Source organism: Sinocyclocheilus grahami, unplaced genomic scaffold (assembly GCF_001515645.1).
Source record: "Sinocyclocheilus grahami isolate Dianchi unplaced genomic scaffold, SAMN03320097.WGS_v1.1 scaffold112.1, whole genome shotgun sequence".
Lineage (NCBI taxonomy): Eukaryota > Metazoa > Chordata > Actinopteri > Cypriniformes > Cyprinidae > Sinocyclocheilus > Sinocyclocheilus grahami.
The window spans coordinates 54,543-78,351 of NW_015505291.1; the positions used below are offsets into that span (position 1 = coordinate 54,543).

The following is a 23,809-nucleotide window of genomic DNA, read 5'->3' on the forward strand; positions in this document are numbered from 1 at the left end:
CCGCCCCCCCCGCGGCCCCCCCACCCCCCCCCCCCCCCCCCCCAAAAAAAATCCTTGGTGAGAATATCATCTTTAGAGGCCCTCCGTAGGCCTAACTTGGGAACAGTGGCCCTCCCTGGGCCCTCCTTGGGCTCGACATGGGAACTGGAGCCCTTTCTGTGCTACACTCGGGAACTGGAGACTTCTCTGGGCTAAACTTGGGGACTGGAGCTTTTTCTGGGCTAAACTCGGGGACTGGAGCCCTCACTGGGCTAAACTCTGGGACAGGAGCCCTCACTGGGCTAAACTCGGGGACAGGAGCCCTCCGTGGGCTAAACTCGGGAACAGGAGCCCTCTGTGGGCTGGATTCGGGGACCAGAGCCGACACTGGAGCAGGCTCTGGGGCTGGAGCCCACACTGGAGCGAGCTCTGGGGCTGGAGCCGACACTGGAGTGAGCCTAGGGACTAGAACCAACCGCCTTCTCCTCCTTAGATTTCTCTTTAGGTTCGGGGTGAAAGGCGTGGTCGGCGGACGTGACACTGGAGCGGCCGGCGGGCTTGAGAATGCGACGGCCAGCGGGCTTGGGAATGCCGTGGCTGGCGGGCTTGACTGAACGGTCAACGCTACACACCCCAACGGCCGGACGCTCTCCAGACACCGGAGGATCCCTTCCCTCCAGTTTAGTCCCATGGTGTCTGGGAGGTCCACGGGGCGATGGTAATTGGCCCTGTGCCAGAACAATGCGATGAAGCGTGCAGCGATTTACATAATTGTGGGGGGGGGGAACACAAGAAAACAAAATACTTTCAAAAACAGAAAAAAACTAGGGGAGAAGAGGCGCCGCTTACTTTCTGTTTGCGGTACGGTATTCTGTCACGGATCGGCTACTGTGGAAGAGCGCAGAGCGAGGAACGAGGAGATGTGGAGTACATCAACAAGGAAGTTTAATAGAAGAAAGGGAACCAGGAAAACACACGTAGCTGAGGAGGTAGACATCAACAGACATTCACAAAACACGGAACAGAGTCTGACAGCTATGAAGCGCATTGCATTCAAAAAATTATTAGATTTTGATTTTCATTGGATAGAGAAAACTACTAACACATTTTCCAAACTTTTGTGTTCTACAGAATAAAGAAATGCAAACAAGGTATGACATGAGGGTGAGTAAATAATGACAAATTGTAATATTTAGGTGTACTAGGTTTTTTTTTTTTTAAATGAGGAAACTCACTTAAATGATAAATTCAGCCTTTACATGTCAGACTTTGGACTACTCATTCACAGGTGAGGTATGATTCAAGCACAGTAACTTATGCAGAAGCAGAGTTTTCCTGTAATGAGGTCGTACTGAAGCCGTACTGGATTATTAGCGAACGACATTCACAAAACACGGAACAGAGTCTGACAGCTATGAAGCGCATTGCATTCAAAAAGCATTCAAAAAATTATTAGATTTTGATTTTCATTGGATAGAGAAAACTACTAACACATTTTCCAAACTTTTGTGTTCTACAGAATAAAGAAATGCAAACAAGGTATGACATGAGGGTGAGTAAATAATGACAAATTGTAATATTTGGGTGTACTAGGTTTTTTTTTTTTAAATGAGGAAACTCACTTAAATGATAAATTCAGCCTTTACATGTCAGACTTTGGACTACTCATTCACAGGTGAGGTATGATTCAAGCACAGTAACTTATGCAGAAGCAGAGTTTTCCTGTAATGAGGTCGTACTGAAGCCGTACTGGATTATTAGCGAACTCACTGTATAATACAACACTGCTGATGTGGATGTTGTCAGTGGGAAGCTCACTTCTGGCTTAGGTGGGGAGGAAGTAGGACAAAGAATTTCAGAGATTTGTGATGTCGAACAACAAACTTGTGCAATCTGAAGCGGCTGTAACTGCAGCAAGCGAAGACCATCAGACACCCACGGTGCCGCTCCAGAAGCACTTCCAGTGTGCAAGCTGCAACATCCTGTAATTAAACTGCTGACAATCCTGTGATCACACAACCATGGGACGGCTCTGTTTCAGCCCCTGAGACCTAAAAGCGATGGAACACACATTTTGCTGTGTGTCAGACAGAAGCGTTGTATTGTTACTACAGGCGAGCTTCAAAAATACAACTGCCACATCCTTTGACAATCCTAGAATTCTGTATAGAGATGAGACAAAGAGAAAGAAAATGTAGAAGAAAATTGGAGAAAATTGACTAAAGGGATGGATAAGAGCGAGAGTCGCGCCTGACCCAGATCGGGAGAAGGTAACAGCATCACGCGCCTTTGACGGAGGGATTTTTACAAGCGCTGTTTGATGTTGCACAATTAATGCATGCTTCACACATGAAGGGGCCATCTGCACGTGCACAAAAGCAGGAGGCGAGACTTTAAGATGACAAACACACCAATGAACCAATCAGAAGAGTGAGCTGGGTTGACTGACAGGCCAGAAATGATGAGGTCATCCACTCAGGCAGCAGTAAATACATGTTAAAGATCCGTTCTACTGGATTTCTGGATCACAGAAGCGTTCCTGCTTTCGCGTGGCCTCATTAGGTCTCAGCTCTGCGCTATCCACTGTGTCCTCTGTGCTCCAAACTCACACCCAAAGTATTTATGTTAAAGAGGCTAAATTTAGTCTCACTCATTCTTTCTCTCTTCCTCTTCCACTCTTCCTCCTAGTTTCACCTTTAGTCTGTTTTGAACCAGATCTGCGTATGAGTATCTGTATGTGGCAGCATGTTATTTTTACCCTGGTCCACATCCTGTGTTGTGCACTAATGATTATCCTACAATTTCCTGGCAGTCACCCTGCTGCATTCTCATCCAGGTCTAGTGTCAGTTTAAAGGAGCAGTTCTGCCAAAAATGATCAATCTGGCATTATTTACTCACCCTCATTTTGAGACAAACCTGTATGTTGTGTTATGTTTTGTTCGTCAAACACAAAAGGAGATATTCTGATGCTGCTATACAGGAAAAAAAATCTAATTGTGAATTTTCTGATAAAAACAGTGATTAAAATATTTAAAATGTGATTAAAAACAATAAAAATAACAACAACAAAAAATATATTTATTAATTATAAATAATAATAATATAAATATTTATATAATATAATAATTATTATTATTATTAACAAATAAATACATATTGTAATATTTCACTGAAAAATAGAATGAGTATTTAAAAATACTATAATAATTGTATTCTACATTACAACTGTGAAATTACAATACTAATATTTATGTATATATTAATTTATTTATTTTCATATTTATTTTGGTGTAAGCCCTTAAAATTTTTCTTTTGTTGACAACAGCTGGTGCACTGGGCAATGATTTTTGGGTCATGATTTTTGTTTTATTTCAATGAATTATGCAGCCATATCATACAGGTTTGTAAATAAATAAACAATGTCAGAATTGTACTATTCCTTTAAAGGAAGTTATGACATATAAAAAGTAATGATGAATGACAGACTAGGGGGTGAGTGTAATTTTAGCAGGAGGTCCTGCCCAGAGCACAGATGACTGCATTTTGTTTTCCATCCTGTGTGTCTGTGTGTGCGAGACACAGATTGCGGTGTGTGAAGGTGGTCAAGCATGTGTGTATGTATCAGTGTGTGTGTGTGTGCGCTCAAGTTAACGTCTCTAGTGGCCCGTAACATATGTGTGTGTGTGTGTGTGTGTGTGTGTGTGTGTGTGTTTGTGTATCAGTGTGTGTGTGTGTGTGCGCTCAAGTTAACGTCTCTAGTGGCCCGTAACATATGTGTGTGTGTGTGTGTGTGTGTGTGTTTGTGCATTTGTGTGGGAGGAAACAGTTTTCATAATTTTCCTGCAGTCCTGTATCACCGCATTTGATGGGAGATTGCCTCTCTTTCGCTCTCTCTCCATTGCATCATTCAGGTGGGCGATGAAGTTGATTAGCTCAGTATCTGGTTAGATGGGCACCACTTTAGTCCTTAATAAAAGCATTCTCACATGCTTGAAAGCAGAACTGAAGTGTGTGACACTGGCTACTTTCGGAATAGCATACTACATTACTTCATATTACAATACTAGTCTTAATATTTCTGCAGCATGCAAATATTCTGTATGCATGAACTACCTGGATGACCTACGACATTTGCCAAAATGTGCAGTATACAAAAGAGTACTGCAGTATGCAATGCACTGAGCACTATATCCCACAATGCAGTGTACTTGACCTTCCATTTCCAGTGTGATAAATCAAGCGAGTATTATCAGCTGCAATGCTTTACATCTTTTTCTGGCCTCACTACTTGAACAGACTGCCAAGAGTTAAGATGACTTTATAGAAAATTGGACTAAAAATGCAAAAAACTGAAACTTGACTCCACTTACTGTAATAAGCTAATTTACTGCATATGAAAACATTTTGTAATTACCAGAAAGAGTGTCTGACTTTCTAAGTTGGGGGAATGTAAATTTAAAAATAATGGTGGAAACAAATTGATATTGGTTATGATTAAGTAATTGTGAATATTTTCTTTACAATTTTCATTTGTACACATTTTTTGTATTGTAAATGAATAAAAGCAAATCAATGTGCTTTTTGAAGCAACGGGCTTGTTTGACTAAATATTTCCCATCATTTTCTGTGGCAGAAGAAGACAATGCATCAGTTACACACTTAATGTGCAATTTTTTTTTCTTTAAATGGTTTTTGTCAGTAGTAAAATGTAAAGAATTTTTTTAATTGGCCAATGCATTCGTTTTTTTCAAAACACAATCACTTAAATGAACACAATTACATTATAATTATGACTTCCAAACTCATAAGCAGGAACATCCCAAGAGGATCAAACATGCATGTAATGAGGTCATGTGACAAAGTTAATGAATAGGAGAAACCGCAATGCGCAATATGACGGCTCCAGTCCTGCCTTCTAAATAAAAGTCACTGCCATTAGAAGCTCTGGTTCCCATAGAAACCTGAGACTCGCATACACTTAGGACTGCACATGCGCATTGGTGGGACCGATCTGAAAAATATACTTTGTTAATGCTATTTATGTCACGTCTGTCTAAGGTTTTTGTTCATGTTTCATGTTTTCAGTTCAGGTCTATCAAGTCATGTCTTTTATGTCCTATCTTTTAGTTTGGTATCAGTTATGTTTCCTGATTCATGTCATGTGACGTCATATTCCAGCTTTTTTCTCGTGTCTTGTTTTCATTGTCTTTTCTCATGATTAGTTCTGTTCTCTCACTGGTTCATATCCATTTGTCTTGTTATCTTGTTAAGCAGTTCTTGTCTTGCATTTAAGTCCTCATGCTTGACATTTTTCCTTGTTGTGTATTGAAGCACTTTATTGTTCCATGCCAGGTCATTGTTTTTGTCTTGTAAAGCTATAGTTTCTCATCTGGGATTAAGTTCAGAGTTTATGTTTTGGATCAAATCTATTCCATCTTCCCAACATTAGACACTGGACTACAGCATTACTATGGTTTCTATAATGTTTACAAGTATCATGGTAATACCATGGTATTCTTTGAAGTGTCTTTGAGTAATATGTAAAAAAATATTCTTGTTGAAAAAACACCATTATATTATCATGCCTTTTTAGGTTCAATGTTTTGGTATTATCATGTTTTTTCTGAACATAGTACTATGGTAATACTATGTTGTTTTGGACACGATACCATGGTAAAATTTAAATTATTCAAAATATCTTGGAGAAACATCTAATTATTGGAATTAATCTTGCCAACATTAGACACTAGTACCACAGTATTCCCATGGTTTCTAGGACACATAAAAGTATCATGGTAATACCATGGTTTTCTACAAAGTTTCTTAGAGTAAAGTGTAAATAATTATGAAAAGCACACAATCTTCTTCACTAAAAGCACCATGATATTATCATGCTTTTTTGAAGTACATTGTAATGGTACTAACATGTTTTTGTATTTTTTTCTGGACACGGTACCAAGAAACATCTACATAATTATGCCAAGCATCCTATTTAACGCTATTGGCTTGCATTTATTTTATTGCTTATGGTTTTAATGCCTTTATAATGCTATTTCAGCATTCATCAGACAAGCCAGACTTTATTGCTTATTTGAAATATGCCATTTAAATGAGTTTGGCCAGAGATTTCAGTATTTCTCCTTTCAGATATATAAGAGGTGGTCTTGCATGCCTGAATTAGCTGCATTGTAAATATGGCCATCAAGTAAACTAATGTTCCTTAAAAAGTACTTTTATACTAAATTGTGAAACATGGGTTTGGCTAGTTAGCATAGTTCAGTTAGCTACACCATTCAGATAGTCATTCAAAAGTATCCATGGGATTTACAGATCAGGTTATTGGCTGATAAAATCCACTACAAAATGCTTTGAAATAAATTGGAATGTTAAATGATAGTGTCACAAATCAAGCCTCTGTGGCTCCCTCCGATTACCACCAGTGGGAACCATCACCGGAATATTAACCGGTTCTTTCGGACTTCATTTCCCATCACCCCATGCCTGAGATTGATCACCTGCACAGGTGTTAATCATTACCCAGACTATTTAAGCTGTGCCTTCTCTACCCTCTTTGCGAAGTCTTGTTTTGCTACTGCTGACATTGCCAAGCGTTTGTTCCCTGTTTGATTTCCTGTTGCCTACCTGGATTGTTTATTCTCTTCTGATCGTTTGCTGCCTTATTGACCCCTGCCTGTCTAGTGGATTTACTCTATTCTCTCTCTGCCGCCTGCCTGACCATTTGCATGGACTCTGTTTATGATTCTGCCTAGCCTATACTTTGTTCTTAATGCTGCTAACTGAACTTTGCCTGTCTGACTTGTCTTGTGTATTAATAAAGCTGCACATGGATCCCAACGCCACTGACTCTTCATCACAGATAGTTTTCTTCAAGTGTGATATAATAAACACAATTGGTTTGATTAGAATTGCATAATGTCCACATGCTATTTTTTAAACAAAGTTAGCAATATTCAGTATATACTGTGCAGTACTCTAAAATTCCATTCCAAACACTGCCTGAGCGTTTGCCCCTGTGTGCGAGAGAAAGAGATTGCTGGGACACAAGCGCATGCACATCCATCCATCCATCTATCTACTGTCAAGTGCCTAATTCCCTGTCTCTCCCACTTCTCATCCTCTGCACTTTTCACACATTCCCCCTCTCTTTTCTTTCACCTGCTCTCGTTTCATTTATCGCCAGGTTCATGTCAACACTCTCTCTAGTTTCAGTGTTGGGCTTTAACATCCCGTTCATGTTGCGTGTCAGCGCTCGGCAGGAGGCATGCATGAATTAACACAGGCACAAAATCTGGAGAAAAACGTTGATTTTTTAAGCTGTTTCGATAATGCCATGAAAGTGTGTGTTTATGACTGCATGCAAATAATATATTCCCGTTTCAAAACCTCTCCATTCCTAGGGGCCAAGAACACCTATTAGTACCAATCATAAAAAATACACCATGATGCAATTAGAATAATCTAGTCATTATTGTCGCATTACTACATTCCTTGAGGAGGCAGATGGCAGTGAGGCGCATTCTGTCTCACGGAGAATGCAGCACATAATAACTTGTGAAAATGAGCAAATTCATCTCAAGCAATCTACTCGCTTATTTTGTGTTTGTCTCAAGTGTTCCATCTTCTATGCACCACTTTTACTCTCTGTTACTCCCTAGAACAATTTGCAAAAATTACTACAGTATTACCACAGACATGGTACAATAGTGATACTTTGGTTTTTTGGACATGGTCCCATGGTAAGATATCTTGGAGCAACATCTAAATAATTATGGAATCTTATTCCATCTTCCCAACTATGGACATTGGTAGTATAACCATTGTTTCTAGACTAGAACAAATATACAAGCATAATGGTAATACCATGGTATTCTTTGAAGTTTCTTTGAGTAATATGTGAATAATTATCCCAAGCACGCCATCTTCTAGACTAAAAAAACACCATGGTTTTATTTTCAATGTTTTGTTATTACCATTAATTTTTCTGAATATGGTACTATGATAATACTATGTTTTTTTAGACATGGTACAATGATAATACTTGGAGCTATGATATCTTGGAGCAACATCTAAATAATTATGCTAAGCATTTCATCTTCCCAGCACTGGACATTGGTACCATAGTATTACCATAGGACACATACAAGTATCATGGTAATACCATAGTATTCTTTGAAATTTATTGGAGTAAGCATGTAAATAATTATGCAAAGCTCACAATTTAATTTAATAAAACACCTATTATGCTTTCTAAAGTACAATATAACCATGTTATTTTTTTCTCTTGACACAGTACAATATTAAAACGTTTGGAGGTCCAAGCAAAATCTAAATAGTCATTTCAAGAATCACATCCTCCAAATATTGGACATTGCCACACAGTATTACCATCGTTTATAGACTAGATCACATACATCTCAGGTTTGGTGTTTTCCAAACCTTACAAACAAGTTCTGTGGTTGTACCATAGTACAGTGATGTTATCAGATGATAATACCATAGTACTGAAATTCAGGTACCCTGGTATCTACATGGTATATGTTCAAAATATCATAGTACTTTTTGGTACGTTTTAAAATATCATAGTACTTTTTGGTACATTTTTAGTATAACAAAACTGTACCATGGTAATGTCATGCTTTTTCGAACATGGTAGCATGTTTCTTGAATTTTTGGACATGTACCATGGTAATACCATAGTACTGTCAGACCTACACTGGAGTATATGTACATACCATGCAATATATGCATATATGTCAAAAGCACCATGCTGCTTTTATAATCAAGGATAACCCACTGTACTTTTTTCCTTAAGGTTTCTATGAACCATCAGGCAGTTTCTCACTTCCGCTGTGTCCTCCTCATACCTTTCTCACGTCACACTGGCTGCTTTGCCTTCCTCATACACCAGCTATATCTGGACACGCTCTCACACAGACCTTCCCTAAAGCTTAGTACCCAAGATACCTAACGGTTAATATTACATAAATGTGACACATATGCTGCACTATGATTATTTAATGCAGAATGGCATATGTTGCTAAATAATTACAGGCGGCCACACTCCAGGGTTGAAGGGATAGCCCTTACAGTACACAACACCTCTCTCTCTGCCCAAACCACACTTGCTCACACACTATGGTGGTCCAAAACATGCCTCCCCTGTCCACTCTTATTGTTTTCCATAATCCAAACAAATTGATCACATATACACAGGGGATAGCTGCTTTTGGGTAGCTTTTCAGTATGCACAGGCATTGCTGAAGTCTAATTAACCCCTCTCTCCACTGACCGCCCACACTATACATACACATACACATATCCCATCATCCAGTGATGCTGTAGTGCCCACATCTTCACTACTTGGCATTCTAATGGTTATTATTTTTTTTGTTATATATGTATTGTATATTGCAAAAACTGGAAATATAAATATGGCTTTAAATTTAGCTAAGTTTACAGTGCGTGCATGCATGCATTGGTATAGGCTAGTTATGATGGGTTTGCATAGTCTCAACGTATTTATGCATCACATCACATGAAATATATAGTACTGCAATGCAACTTGTTTGTCTGCAATAACATTTCGCTTTAATGCCACTGGGATTTCTGGATGCAGCGCATCCTCTATGTGCAAGCCTTGTTTACAGTGTGTAACGCTGTACCAACGAATCAATATACTGCTTCGGAAAGATACACTAAAATACCCTCATAGGCCGTCTATGCAAGGATGTGTATGTCAGTGCACGAACTGACATTGCGAGGATCTCAGCGCATTTTCCCCGCATTACAAGAGTGTACTCGTGCAAGGTCTCGAGGCATTGCACATTTCACATCATTACACGCACAATCGATACGGTAACCCACAAGATCACCTCGTTATCCGAGCGTTGGTAGCTACCCGACAAGCGCGCGCACTGACATTGGAGTAAAAGATGCGAATGGGCGAGCGCAAGGAGATGCATGAAACAATGCAGGAATGCAATGCAAAAGCCACGCTACCTTTAAGTCGTCCTTTCGCTGTCATCCTCAAATTGCCAAAAATATTTCATTGGATCGAGATGTTAATCTCTCTCTTTTGCTCTCCTCCCCCTCTCTCTCTCTCTCTCTCTCTCTCTCTCTCTCTCGGGTAACCTGGCACTCTATAACAGTTCATCCATCCGCCATCAGGCGTGCACAGCCGTCGATGCGCTCCACAGATGTGGCAAGCTGTTTGAGAAGGGTCTAGCTGCAGCCTCGCACTTGCACTCTCAGACTTGCATTCTCAGACACTTGCGCTTCCGCTAGCGACTTCACTTGCAGGCTTTATTTTTTATTTTGGTCTATTTTTTATCACTTTTTGTTTGAATCTCTCAACATTTTACAACAGTAGCCAGGTGGTGAAGACAAGAAAAAATAAACTAAATTACAATGTCACTTGCAATCGCCACTTGCACTCTCAGCTACCTGCGACATCACTTGCAATCGACACAAATGGCCAGTGTTGCCAATGGAGACAAGACGCTGTGGTGATTAAACGATTAAAACTAATTTAGCACTATTACATACAGGGTCCTGCAAGAAAAAGACAAGACCCGCAAATCCGTCGCCACAGAACAGCAGAATATGAACGCAATGCGCAAAGTCTCTCGTTAAGCGTTTTCCTCCTGTAGAAAATCATAAACACTTAACATGGCTTAATGTATTAAGATGCTATTAAAATATCAAATTAAATATACAATTTATTAATATAATTAATATGTATATAGTATTTTACTCCCATACCGCAAAACGTGGCATGATGTGGCATAAAAAGGCCAAACTCAGTATGCTCCTCTACATTATTAATTGGGATGCTCACGGTATCGGGCCCGATACTGGTCTCCTGTACTCGTACTCGTACTCCTGTATAGCTGGTGTGCGCGAGCTGCTAAACAAAGCACGCTGAGTGGATTGAGGGCACGGCGGCGCAGATGCACGAGCTTGTCGAGTGAATATATCTTTCTCACAGACAAAGAGTAAAAACAATGTTCACTCAGAAATTGCTAGCAAATTCACAAATATCTACAAAGAAAAAGCAAGTAACACATTGAATTAAATGTGCCATTTTGAAGTAGAAACACTGATTGAAAATAGTATTTTTTTTTTAAATGTCCTCCAGTAATCTTTGTTTTATTTACATATTCGAAAAAAAATTATAGTGTATTTCAGTTTTATTGCACTTATTAGATACTAGTACCCATTTAGTTACTACCTCAGTTGTTGGTAATATTCATATTTCACTAGTTAACAACTGATTTCCCTTTATTTTTGAGATTACTATTGAGATACTTTTAAGCAGGGGCGATTCTAGGGTGGTGCCCCCCTGTCAACAAGCTTGGCCCCCCCTAAATTTGGAATCATATCACACCAAACAATTTTGGGTGAAATGCACAGTTTGTCCTGTAAACTATATATATATATATATAAAGAAAAACATCACCAGCTGCTAAATTCAAATCTGCATTCGCTAGCTGGCACAGAGCCACAGACGTACCTGTTTTTAAAGCGCTGCACATTATAACCAATCCCATATGATTCTGTTGAGCTTATGAATGCAAGTACCAATCAGACGCGTTCAGATGAGTCATCGCTGAAACACGCTGTTTTGTCACCACGCGCGCTGGCTGACTGAACTAATTCTCTCATCAGAAAAAACAAAGTGAAGATGTACGAATGTAAGATATTAATTTCACAGTGTAAACAGCTTTAGAGATTATTATGGGACTTTTTGAGAGGGCTTGAACTCGCTGGACTGAAGTGAAAATGTTCTTTGATAATGTAAACGTTCCTTGCTCTCTTTTTGTACAATGAACAATTCATAGGCTAATTAGTAACTTACAATGTTTTTATTAAATTCACATTAAATACAAAGTCAGTCGTATTAAAATATTTTATGACACCCATATCTGGTACTTAAGTAAAAAGACAGATTTTTATGCAAAGTTAATAGATTACACTATTAGGCTACTTTGCCCATCGCCCATTATAGATCAAATCTATAAAGGTGCAAAATGCATTTATTTACACATATTTCAGAATAGAGATATTTCATGATATATTTGGGGAATATTTTGAATAAAAAAATAAATAATAAAACCCCTGCTGAAAAAAACAATAGACACCATTAGAAAATGTGTAATGTTTTACTGGTTACAATGGTCTTGTATTGGTTTTACTGGAAACTGTAATGGACCCTGTTGGTTTCTACTGATAATTGGTTGCCTTCTATTGGTGGCTTGTTAAAACCAATAAATCCTAATGGAATAAGTCCCAAAACACACTACAGAAACCATTTTTTAAAGGTTTTAATGGTTAAAAGTTAATGGTTTAATGTTTGTAATGTTATTTGTTGTGGAAACCATTAAAATTTTCTGTGATGGTTTTATTGTTTGTTTTTTTCAGTAGGGATATAAGCCCATATCAGTTTTACAGTGGTATTGTGGATGTTGTGTGTCACATGACAAACATGAGAGCCCCCCCCCCCTTCACTCGTGCCCCCCTCAAAATTATGCCCCTGACACTACAATACAAAATTATTTGTCAAATAAATGAAACATGATGAAACATTCATTTTTGTTGAAATTGTTATAGATTACTTGTAGAGATTGCAGTGATACATGACGTTGAAAAATGACTGAATGAATAATGCTTAAAGGGTTAGTTCACCCAAAAACGAAAATTAGCCCATAAATTACTCACCCTCAAGGCATCCTAGGTGTATATGACTTTCTTCTTTCAGACGAATCCAGTCAGAGTTATATGTTGCAGTGATTCAGTCCAAAAGAAGTTAAATAAAAAGCACCTATCCATAAAAAAAGTGTCTCACACGGCTAAAAGAAGAAAGTCGTATACACCTAGCATGACTTGAGGGTGAGTAATTTTTTAGCTAATTTAAATTTTGGGGTGAACTAACCCTTTAAAGTAGGTTAAGATTAATTTTAAATTTGTGCCCCCTGTGGTCACTGTGGTGTAGAACCGCCCCTGCTTTTAAGTGACTAGTTGCACAAAATAAATAATACACTGAAAAACAATTTTCACTCAGAAAGTGGTACTAAATTTCACAATTACATAGAAATATTAAGGAACACATTGAATTAAACTTGAAATTTTGAAATGTAAAAACTGAGTTTGTATTTTCTTGAAAAACTTGCACTTGTTACTAATTTGCTAACTTAAAAAATGTACGTTTTAGGGAAAACATGTTAAAACGGCTTGCCATACCTCTCCTGCATCAGCATCGCTGAGCATATAGGGAACCTTAATGGGTTGCCAATCTCATATAATGGAAAGAGTTTTTTGGTTGCAAACACACCATCCGAAGCATTCTTTGATCAATCATCGATGCATGACATATGAGGTTTTCAAAAAATATTCGATAAAAAGATTTTCCTTAAAGCGCATCATTACAGAAACAGAATCATCGCGAAACATGCACAATCGTACATAACGCTGCATGCTTAAAAATGCTGAGTACGATTAAAAAGGTACACAACACAATGCACTTACATTTGATCACGCGGTCGGTAGGGTTTAAACCCACGATGTCTGCGCTGGACATTCTCATGGGTTGTTGTGGATAACGGGGAAAGTGCGCCTACTCCTAACGGGTGAGCGTGCGGTCTTCGGTGCTGCGGGATGCGCGGGCTGCAGAAGCCGCATCACTTGGTGCGTCTCTCCTCCGTCCACCGTCGGTCAGAGGGGAAGATGTGTCGCAGTTGATCCGGGGAAACTGTTATGTTGGAGATGCTGGACTCTGCCTGGTGCCGTGTGGGGGCGGATGGGTAGACAGATAGATGGATGGATGGATGGAGCAGCAGGAGGGGGGCTGGGAGACTTCTGCTCAGTTCAGGGTATCCTCAGCGCGTTGCAGCACCACCCCGACATGGCGAAGACAGGAACTCCCACTCTCTGGCTTGCAGGGACTGCCTCATACTGCCATCACGCGGAGGCTGATTCGGGGTTTCCCTGCGCACGAGATGAGAGAGCGCGAGCGCACCCAGGCCTTGTTGCTGCTTTATTGACGTCAGTCTTTTTAATGCTTCATGGCGTAGAAAGTCAGAAGGCGGCGTAGGAATCTTACTGTTTTGTGAATGTTATAAGAACAGATCTATCTATCTATCTATCTATCTATCAAACAAACCATTTTGGAATGCTGTTTTATTAACATAAGTACAAAACAATTCTCGGTTTTCATTGTTTTTTGGCACTGCACCATAGTAATACCATGGACTTTTGAACATGTAGGCTGCCATGGTAATAAAATGTTATTCTTTTAATTTCCACAGAGTTGCATGTAAATAATGTAGGATAGTCATTCAATAGCAAGTTCTATATCAAATTCACCTTACCTTACCACTACTACATCAACACAGTAGCCTACATTTTAAATATACCACCTGGTCCATTTTGAAATGTTATGCTTTCATCACTCTCTATTTTGCACTATTTTGTTGCCATGTATTAAGAATCAGCATTATTTTGTGCTGTACCATTGACAATTTCCTTTGAACCCAGTGTGTCAGTACTGTTCTGTTCTATTCCACCGTTTTTTTTTTTTTTGCAATGAATGTGATTGTCTGAATGGGGTAGAGGGCATAAACCTGTGCAACGGGATAAAGATATCACAATGAAACAAGGTATTTTAGGAATATAGGCCGATAGTTTGATCTTTTTTGGATTTGTGTAATCAGGATTATGTGAGGATCAGACAAAAGCAGCCTAAAATATTTGTTATTAATTGTTTGGACAATCAAATATTAGAAATGAGAACAAAAACAGGCAAGGCAATAAATAATTACAATGCATCAGATTAAGTCAAATCAGATAGATAGATAGATGATTTAAGGAAAAATATGCATGCTTGAATTTGAGCTATAGAGGTCATGCAGGAATAAACATAAAAACATACCTGTAAAGTGCATACAGATTAATGTGGCATGGTTAAAATAATTAAATTCAAATGATAAAAATGTATGTACAGCAGTGGTTCTTATTTACGCACACATGCCCTCATCTATGGACGATAATCTCGTATTTTGCCGCGATAAACCATTATCAAATATCAAATATCCCTCCGCACTGGTGAAACTTCCTCTGAACGAGGGTATATGTGTTATTGCCATTCATGTTAGAATGGAATAAACTGTTTTGCTCATATGAATATGAGTCGCATGAACACCACTTACAGTAAACATCTCGACATATCATACTTATATCCTCCTTATTCTCTCCATTCTATTACTGAGCTGGCCATCAAGCTCGTTTGTCGGCTCTGAAATGGAAGCGATCAAATACAGGCTTTCATTTGGGCTCTATAAGCGTTGAAGTCGCGGAGCGCGATCCGCCATCTTGGCACCGCTATTGCATCAGTTTCGTGATTCACTACCGCACTATCTAGCAACTGGCGTCGGCGCGCAATCTGTCCCCGGCGACTGCGTCCATTGGCGGAAGGATCTGATTAGAGTAGCGCAGTGTGCGTGATGCGGTAGCTGCTCTCTGCCGCTGCTGCAGGAGGAAGACCGAACCGCTACCAGCACCACCTTTCAGTTTCGCCTTCAAATTACACCAACCGGCTCCGTCACACACAGAACACCGACTGAATTATTACCCCAAGGCGTCCCTTATTAAGACACCGGAGGGGTTGGTCGCGTCGAAATTGACGAAGCGCTGTTTTAATCGAGTATAAGGCGGGTTTTGTGTGTTTTTGACAGCAGTAACAGCACAACAATGGCTCTGAAAAGAATCCACAAGGTAAGAGAAGGAAGTCACGGGCGCCATTGCCCTATTCCGCATTGAAAACGCACCATCCTTACTCATTTACGCCGGAAAGGCGATTTAAGGGATGTTATTGAGAAGTTAAACGTGTAAAGTGTGACACTGGTGGGATGACAAGTGTAGTAAAGCTCGACGGTTCGGTCCGGGTTAACGGTTAGCATGATAGCTAGCGACCCTCCGTCGAACTGTGTGTGACTGATATAAAATGTGTATTCGGTCATTGCTTTTGTATTTCCCTTCTCGTTTTTATCTTAAACGGATATAAATAGTCAATTGAAATTGGAGTAGGGTTGAAATGGTTCGCTTGAGGATTAATGTAAGATCATGATAACGTGTTAGCATGCTAACCCCTCGTTGCCACCAATGCTAAAGGCCCATTTGGAAACCTTGAACAAAGATCGTTTATATCCACCCCAACTTCATCAATTTACTGTATTTTTGCTATTAATATATTAGTGTACGGTATTATTATATTATACTAATTTATTTCGTGTTGGTTTGGGTTGTTGACTGGCTAACCGCTCCGGTAACGTTAGAGGCATCTAGCCTCAGTTTGCCATCGCGTTAATGATTTAAATCATTTTCAGAATGTATTGGTGGTGTTGTTTATATTGTATATCTGTTTGAAGATTTGGTCCTTTAGTGCTTCTGTTTAATTTTTATAGGCAAACTCGCACATTATGTATCTGGAGATTTCAGGTTAGCTCGTGGCGCAAGCAAATTGGCTATATGACCGTGGTCCAAAGCATTTCAGACCCCTTATTGTGCTTTTCTGACAATTTGAACGTTTCAGTACTTTGGGTTTCAGTAGAACAGACTGAGTTGCATAAGCTGTGGTCACCTCTCATGTCATTACAGCAGCAATAACTCCATTACACAGACTGTTATGTGTCTGATTTTATATTGACCTCTTTATTCTCTAAATTATCCATCCATTGCGTTTGTTCTACGTATTTTACTGTAACTTTATCAAATGCAAAGATATTTGGAGTATTACGTTTCGGTGTCAGTTTCTCAGTTTCATTTTGGTGCTTCATTGTCAGCAGCATGCACTGCAGGTGTTTCAGGAAGGGATCGGGACAGGTGATTCAGAGTTTTACTTGCTGGTTTTAATAGGGGAACCGTTTTTAAACTGCAAATTTTGTTTCTGGTGTGTTGCAGGAGCTGCATGATTTGGGCCGTGACCCACCTGCTCAGTGTTCAGCGGGCCCAGTAGGGGATGACAGTAAGTAACTTGCTTTGCCCACCAATGAATTTGATAAACTAGTGAGTTTATTTTTCAAATTCAAGTTACTGGTATTTTGAAGAAAATCATTGGTAATTTCAGCTTTGATTGTGTAACAAAATCAACTTTTAACTCTTGCTGTGCTGAAAATCCTTTACTTAATTTGGTGTTTCTGTCAAAAATTACTGTCCTTTTCCTTTTTTTTTAGTGTAATAAAAATACTCTTATTCTATATTATCACCAAATCTAGAATGTAATGTTTTTGTCAACTTGTTTTCTTTCAATTAGCTTGGGTTTTGTATTTCTTTTTAGAATTGATTGGTTGTAGGTACACTAAGGGAATTCAGTAAGTTTTAGAACAATGCAATAACAAACTAGCATGTTTGGAAAAATAAAATTGTTATAGATATAATTAGTTGTTTGAACGAACAAGTTCTCTTCTGGGGTGAGTCATGTCCCTCCTTTTTCAGATCTTCTTTATCAACCATATTATAATGTATAGTTAAAATATAGTAGAGGCCTCTATATGTATGTAAGTTAAGTTTGAGGAGAAATACTGGTATGTTGTGGTGTATGGTAATACTGGTATGCTGAGATATATATTTTTAATTATTATTATTATTATTATTGCCTTGTTTAATAGAATCAGCTCTTCAAGGGGTCTTATGTATACAGCACTTATAGAAACTGACTGTCATAGTAGCTTCAAACACATTGTCAGAAGTGCTTTTTCCTGTCTGATCATTTTTTCTGTGTCCTGTGATAGATGGTGCTAATCAATATTTAGCGTGAAGCTCAGCCACAAGTTGACGGATTGTTTGAACCAATAAATAGCATAAATAGCTTCCCTTAAAAGAGTCGCTATTTTATTAAACTGACTCATACAACCATCTGACCTACTTAGTGCCTCAGAGATTTGACAGAAATATGACAACATAATTGTACCCAAATTTGCTTCATCATATTTTATACTGTATTCCTCAGTGGGCTCTTTTAATTCTGACAAGACTGATTCTAAGCTGGCAAGCAAAAATTTTACCTCTTTGAGTTGTACAAAGACATCATGAACATGGTGTGACTGATATAGGCTTTCCCTGACAATTTTTTATTTTTATTTTTTGTCTCGTTTCAGTGTTTCATTGGCAGGCTACAATAATGGGACCAGTAAGTATTTATTTTTTGTGTTTCCTATAGTAGATGGCAACATTACAGGAATCCCTTGGAGCATGATATTGTTGATATATAAATATAGATTATTTTTGAAATACTATATATACATTTATTCATTCATTCATATGTGTTTACCCTACAGAATGACAGTCCTTACCAGGGCGGAGTGTTCTTCTTGACCATACACTTTCCCACAGATTACCCCTTCAAACCACCAAAGGTCAGTAACATCCACACCTGTTTGACTCAGGCACAGCTTCGTGCTCAGCTGCTTAATTATTTGTCACTTTGTTTCCTCAGTTTACCAACCTGTACATTCTTTGTCATGACATAAGGAAATGTTTTTTCCTCCCACATATATTCAAATAATTCATCTTATCATGACTGTATATCATATGCAGTTGTAGAATGCAGGGAATCTTGTTGATGAATTTAAGGAATGTGTTCGAAGGAAGCCAGTGCTTGTGTTTAGATTACAATCTTCAGTTACTAGGAACTGTTCTAGAGTTGGCTGTTATTTTACTGTTTAGCTTGTAAAGGTTGTGATTTGTGTGCTTATTTTTCTCTTGCTCCTTTCTCAGGTTGCATTTACCACAAGAATCTATCACCCAAATATCAACAGCAATGGCAGCATTTGTCTGGATATTCTGAGGTCACAGTGGTCACCGGCACTCACCATCTCCAAAGGTACACCTCCGTTTTCAAAGATTGTTTTATGGCAATTAATTCCTCAGTCTACATCTTCCCATGATGTAGCATGTATGGGGTTTTAGTAGGATTTTGTTACTCACAAAATTTAGCATGTAGACAAAATATTAAAATGTGATGTTTGAATGCTCAAGTGCTGTGAGAACTGCTTTAATTAATGTAGCACCCAGAATCCTATTTTGTATTCAGATTCGTTCAAAGTTCAACTAAAAATGTTTTGTAGCATTGTTGTGCAGAATTGTTACCTTTTAAATATATTAAATTTTAGTTTGATTGTATATGCCATGACGTAGTCTTTGAAGATTTATATGGCAATAAACACAAATTGAAATATGTTATGCTTTTACACCAGAGGAGAGTGTAAGATGCTGCTGGATTCTCATTGACATGACATTTGCTGCATAAGAATTGTTTCTAATAATAATCTCGTTCTTTAGTTTAAAACTCAAAATCTTTAACACAAGCAAAATGATAGTGATATTGGAGAATATTGAGTTTCTGAATTTACTGCAGTGTCTAAATGTAAATGCATGCAGCTAGATCTGAATGTGATTAATTTGCTGCTATTCACATGTTTAGTGGCGATGTTAGGGACATTTCAGTGTTTTTGAGAGTATTTTCTGACTACATTGATTATATTTTTATTAATGTTTTCATGAATAAAAAGTAATGTTTAAGCTGCTTATAACAGGTTTTTGGTGCCTAAAATATTTAAGAAATGAGTGTCCTTATACAAGATGACAGCTGTTTAAACAAGTATATTGTTCTTTTAATGTTTTTATCTTGCCCTTCAGTTCTCCTGTCCATCTGCTCCCTGCTGTGTGACCCCAATCCGGACGACCCCTTAGTACCTGAGATCGCCCGCATTTACAAGACTGACAGGGAAAAGTGAGTGTCCTCTTCTGCACCAGATCTGTACTGCGCACTGTTTGCCCTAATGCTCTTCCCCATAGGTGCTGTCATAAAGTCATTTGCATTATTAGCTACGTTAATGTCTATGCAGTTTCCTGTTTTGACACTTGTCAACTTTCTTCCCTGGGGATGTTGTGTTTATACGCTGACACTCTGAAGTCCTGTTTTGTGAATAATTTACTTTTACTGTTGCTGAGCTTTGAAGTTGACTGAAGTAGAGACATAGCAAAAGTGAAAATGTTTTCAGCTTGCTGTAATTCCAAAAAGCAGGCTTCAATAGCTCAACGAGCAACAGTGTTTTGTTTTATCTATACCAGACTGAGCTGGGTGTAATAATTTGAACTGGAGGATGATTCTAATCAAATTCAACAGAAAAGAGAATTAAATGCCAGCAGACTCCCATTAGATCCTTATTGTTTTAAATTGGTGTTATTGGCAAATGTGGGTGGAAAAAGCAATTGAGGATGAGGGCTGGATCTTGTAAGAACTCAAGGGAATACTGAAGAGTTCCTTTGTAATAGATTGTAAATTATTGGCGATGCCCAACTTTTTCCAAATTTCCTTTAAAACATGAAGAGGGCTATTGACTGTGTCAAAGAAACAATTCATGTTTTTCTTTTAGATAACTTTTTCTTCACGTACACATGCTCAGGGCTCAGAAACTAAATTATTTTGGCCCTTTACTTTCCCACACTAATGTTTAATTCCATTATAGTTTTTGCTGCCACACCTTTCAACAACAGGTTGTTTGCATTAAACTTGGGGGGGGGAGGGGGAGTTCTTTATTGGCATCTATAGGGCCTTTCGCACCGCAGGAACCTTTTCATAGTACCAGAACTAATTGTGGAACTACCCACTTTTCGGCGTGTTCGCACCACCGGAACTGGGAGCGATTTTAGTACCGGACTGCCTTTTTCGAGAACCAAATTAGCTCCTACTCCGCAGCAGGGTCTAACCAGCACAACTGGTACTAATCGTGACGTAAGTAGACATTGATTGCCAAACGCGTACGAAAACGTCCTCACCCACCATGATTTAAAATGCCATGTAAACATACTGTATACATTGTCAACTTATTTCGCAAGTATGGAGAACAGCGATAGATGGACGGATGCTGAAGTGCAGGCACTTGTGTTCCATGAAGAACCTTCAAGCATTTTGACCTTCAAGTACGCTGGTACGATTTGTCACTCTAAACTATGCAAAAACCTGGTGACTTGTCCACGCGCAGTAAACAAGCAACAGAAAAAGATGAGTTCAACCAATCAGAGCGGTTTCAGGGGTGTTTTATTTATTTTATTTTTTTTTTAAATTTCTCTCCAAACTGGCTCTGTTTGTGTGTCCATGAGTCGTGCGCTGAGATGAGAAAACGGGTGTTTGGTATTTCCTGGAGTCTTGAGCTCTATTTCTTTGGTGATGCATATGTGGACTTTCTGCGCAGAGGCGCCCTTTAGTATCTATCCAGTATGAATGAAACCGACATTGTGTTCATAGCACTAAATAATGGCCAATCTATAAAAATTATACTTCTCTCAAAATAAATTTAAGGTAGACATGTGATAATCCATGTTTTTCTACAGTGTACAACAATGTACTGGAGTTTTACTTAAAGTATAGTGGAGTTAGTTTTTTTTTTTTTTAAATAGCATTTAAAATCGCTAAAAAGAAATCTGTTGTGCCAAACCATCAGAACCAAACTGAAAACTGTGTTTAAAAAAACTGAGGTATTTATTGAACCTTGGGCTAACTGTATTGTTGCATATTCCTACTGTTTACTCTAAAAGACTGTGTAACAGGAATATCACAAACTGAGTGCAGACTCTTGAGTACTAACCTATGAAAACTATTTAACATGAAGTCTAGCATTTTGCATATTGTGCAATTACGATTTTGACGTTAGCCATCAAGGTGTTTCCAAGTAATGTAGGAATAGGCTATATGACCCCCGGTATCACCCCATACCGGGGTCATATGACCCACCCCCATTCACAATAATGGACATGGAAAGTTGACGTATACGTAAAGCGATTGAAAGAACGGAAAGGAGGACTAAGAATCTCCAACGACAACTGGCAGTGCTACATTTGCTACAAGCGCCTGCACTTCAGCATCCGTCCATCTATCGCTGTTCTCCATACTTGCGAAATAAGTTGACACAATGTTTACACAGTGTTTTAAATCATGGTGGATGAGGGTGTTTTCGTACGCGTTTGGCCAATCAATGTCTACTTGCGTCACGATTATTACCAGTTGTGCTGGTTAGACCCTGCTCCGGAGTAGGAGCTAATTTAGTTCTCAAAAAAGGCAGTCCGGTACTAAAATCGCACCCAGTTCCGGCGTTGTGAAAGGCCCTACTGGAATCCTTCTATTGTACAAAAGGTTATTTATGTAGTGAAAAAAGATTTAGATATTTAAGATCTTCACACTAGGAAAATAATAGTTCTTTTAATCATTGCTCACTGAAATGTTTTTTGGGGAACCAAAATGGTTCTTTTATTTGCTTTTGGAGTTTTTATTTTTAAGAGCGTATGTGTCATGCAAATACCTTTCTGACATACGATGGTAATGTTTTTATTTCTCTTCCTTCACAGGTACAACAGAATAGCTCGGGAATGGACACAAAAGTATGCGATGTAGTTTTGGAGTTAGAATCATGATGGGAGAAAATTACAGCTCTCCATCTTAAGGTTAGGGGAGATTTTGAACGTTCAAAAGATAAAAGAAAAAAGCTTAAGAAAAAAACAGATCTTGTTGGTTTCCATTGGAGTGCTTTCTTTAAGCCACGCCTCCCCTCACCCCCCAACTCTTAGCCCTCTGGCAGCCATGGTGTACATACTCAAACTACAACTGTAGCCCCTTTTCCTCCCCAAATGCAAACCTCCACTCCACAGCTCCTGCTTTACCTTCTCCGTTGCTATTGCGACGTACCCGCTGCTTAGGATCAGTCCATATCAATTTTGCTGTAGAAGATGTTTATGGCTCTAAAAGCATTCCTTGTTGTTTTTAAGAACTGGGAAGGGAGGGCTATATTATTATCATTTTGTTTTCTCTCTGCAATTTGTGATGGTCTGGACATAGAGGGATATGTTTTTTTACAGTTTACTATTTCATTTCCATTTCCTGGGCTTCCAACTGTACATTGGATCAGGAAGTTTTTTTCTTTCTTTATTTCTTTATTGCAGAGAAGGGAGGGGTATGCTGGCTATCTTTTTGTATAAAATCTATAAGGAATTCTTTTAAAATCATAGCAGTTAATTAAACGAAAATGGACGACCTGTCCTCTCCTCCGGAGTATTCTAATGGACTTGAAAACTATGAATATATATATTTTGTTTCCATTTGTCATTGCAAAGACTGTCTCTACCCCTTTCCTTAGCCATGACCAGCTTCACAAACATTCACCACATGGGTTTCGGACCAGTTATTTAAAGCAGTCTCTATAACATGCATCTTATTGTTTTTTTTTTTTTTTTTTTTCTTCTCTCTCCCCCAAACCACCCTTGTAACTCTTAGGTTGCTTTTTCTTCTTCATTTTCCTGCTCTTGTTGAATTAGATGCTAACATGGTTCAGCCAAACTTGATTGGGTCCCTGGGTGAGAGGACACAAACTCCTCACAGACAAACTTCTGTATATTTAATTTCCTGACAGGCTCGTTGAGCTTTGTGTGTTGATTAAAACTGTGTAATAAAATGATTACTAAAGTCTGAAATGCTTTGTGTCTGCATGGTTTTTCCTGATGTAGGTGATGCAGGTCTTGATATAAACACTGCACGTGAGGAACTTTGTCCTCTTGGGGTTTTAATCCTCAAGTCTTTTGAAACCTCTGTTGAAAAAGGAAAATTTCTCTGATCTCTTCTGCTTGTCCATTGCATTTGGTGGTTCTTTTGATAGAAAACAAATGTGCAATGATTGTTTAATATGTGCCTCATGACAGCCGCTGTCACAGTTACTGTACTATAGTCAAACAAAGTTGCAAGGGACTTTTGAGCAGCAAGTTGTA

The 23,809-nt window shown here is 38.7% G+C and overlaps 2 protein-coding genes across 5 annotated transcripts in view; one reads left to right on the top strand and one right to left on the bottom strand.

Annotated features, from left to right (window-relative positions):
• The window catches only part of ppp3cb (protein phosphatase 3, catalytic subunit, beta isozyme), a 58,279-nt gene extending 44,329 nt beyond the window's left edge, over positions 1 to 13,950 (bottom strand). For 2 of the 3 annotated variants that reach the window (XM_016277429.1, XM_016277427.1), the window contains exon 1: positions 13,526 to 13,950. In XM_016277429.1, coding sequence (XP_016132915.1) covers positions 13,526 to 13,583 — 58 coding nt within the window. In that variant the 5' untranslated portion in view covers positions 13,584 to 13,950. Of the gene's footprint in view, positions 1 to 10,000; positions 10,173 to 13,525 lie in introns of those variants that run through there. The other variant, XM_016277428.1, reaches the window with a different exon arrangement.
• A 1,509-nt stretch (positions 13,951 to 15,459) lies between these two features.
• Positions 15,460 to 22,525, top strand: ube2d2 (ubiquitin-conjugating enzyme E2D 2 (UBC4/5 homolog, yeast)). 2 transcript variants are annotated; one of them, XM_016277432.1, is made up of 7 exons: positions 15,460 to 15,769; positions 16,955 to 17,018; positions 18,151 to 18,182; positions 18,331 to 18,408; positions 18,770 to 18,875; positions 19,691 to 19,784; positions 22,400 to 22,525. In XM_016277432.1, exons 1-7 carry the CDS (start codon positions 15,746 to 15,748, stop codon positions 22,443 to 22,445), a joined length of 444 nt encoding a protein of 147 aa, XP_016132918.1. In that variant the 5' UTR covers positions 15,460 to 15,745; the 3' UTR covers positions 22,446 to 22,525. The 2 variants fall into 2 exon arrangements, with proteins under 2 accessions (XP_016132918.1, XP_016132917.1); XM_016277431.1 differs by lacking the exon at positions 15,460 to 15,769 and adding an exon at positions 16,840 to 16,876.
• Positions 22,526 to 23,809: the final 1,284 nt, after the last annotated feature.

Excerpts from the sequence above, each read along its gene's own strand:
- ube2d2 (XM_016277431.1), top strand. The coding sequence starts at position 16,841 with ATGCACTGCAGGTGTTTCAGGAAGGGATCGGGACAG. Across the intron at positions 17,019-18,150 it reads GGGCCCAGTAGGGGATGACA|TGTTTCATTGGCAGGCTACA; the intron begins GTAAGTAACTTG and ends GTCTCGTTTCAG. Across the intron at positions 18,409-18,769 it reads ACCCCTTCAAACCACCAAAG|GTTGCATTTACCACAAGAAT; the intron begins GTCAGTAACATC and ends CTCCTTTCTCAG.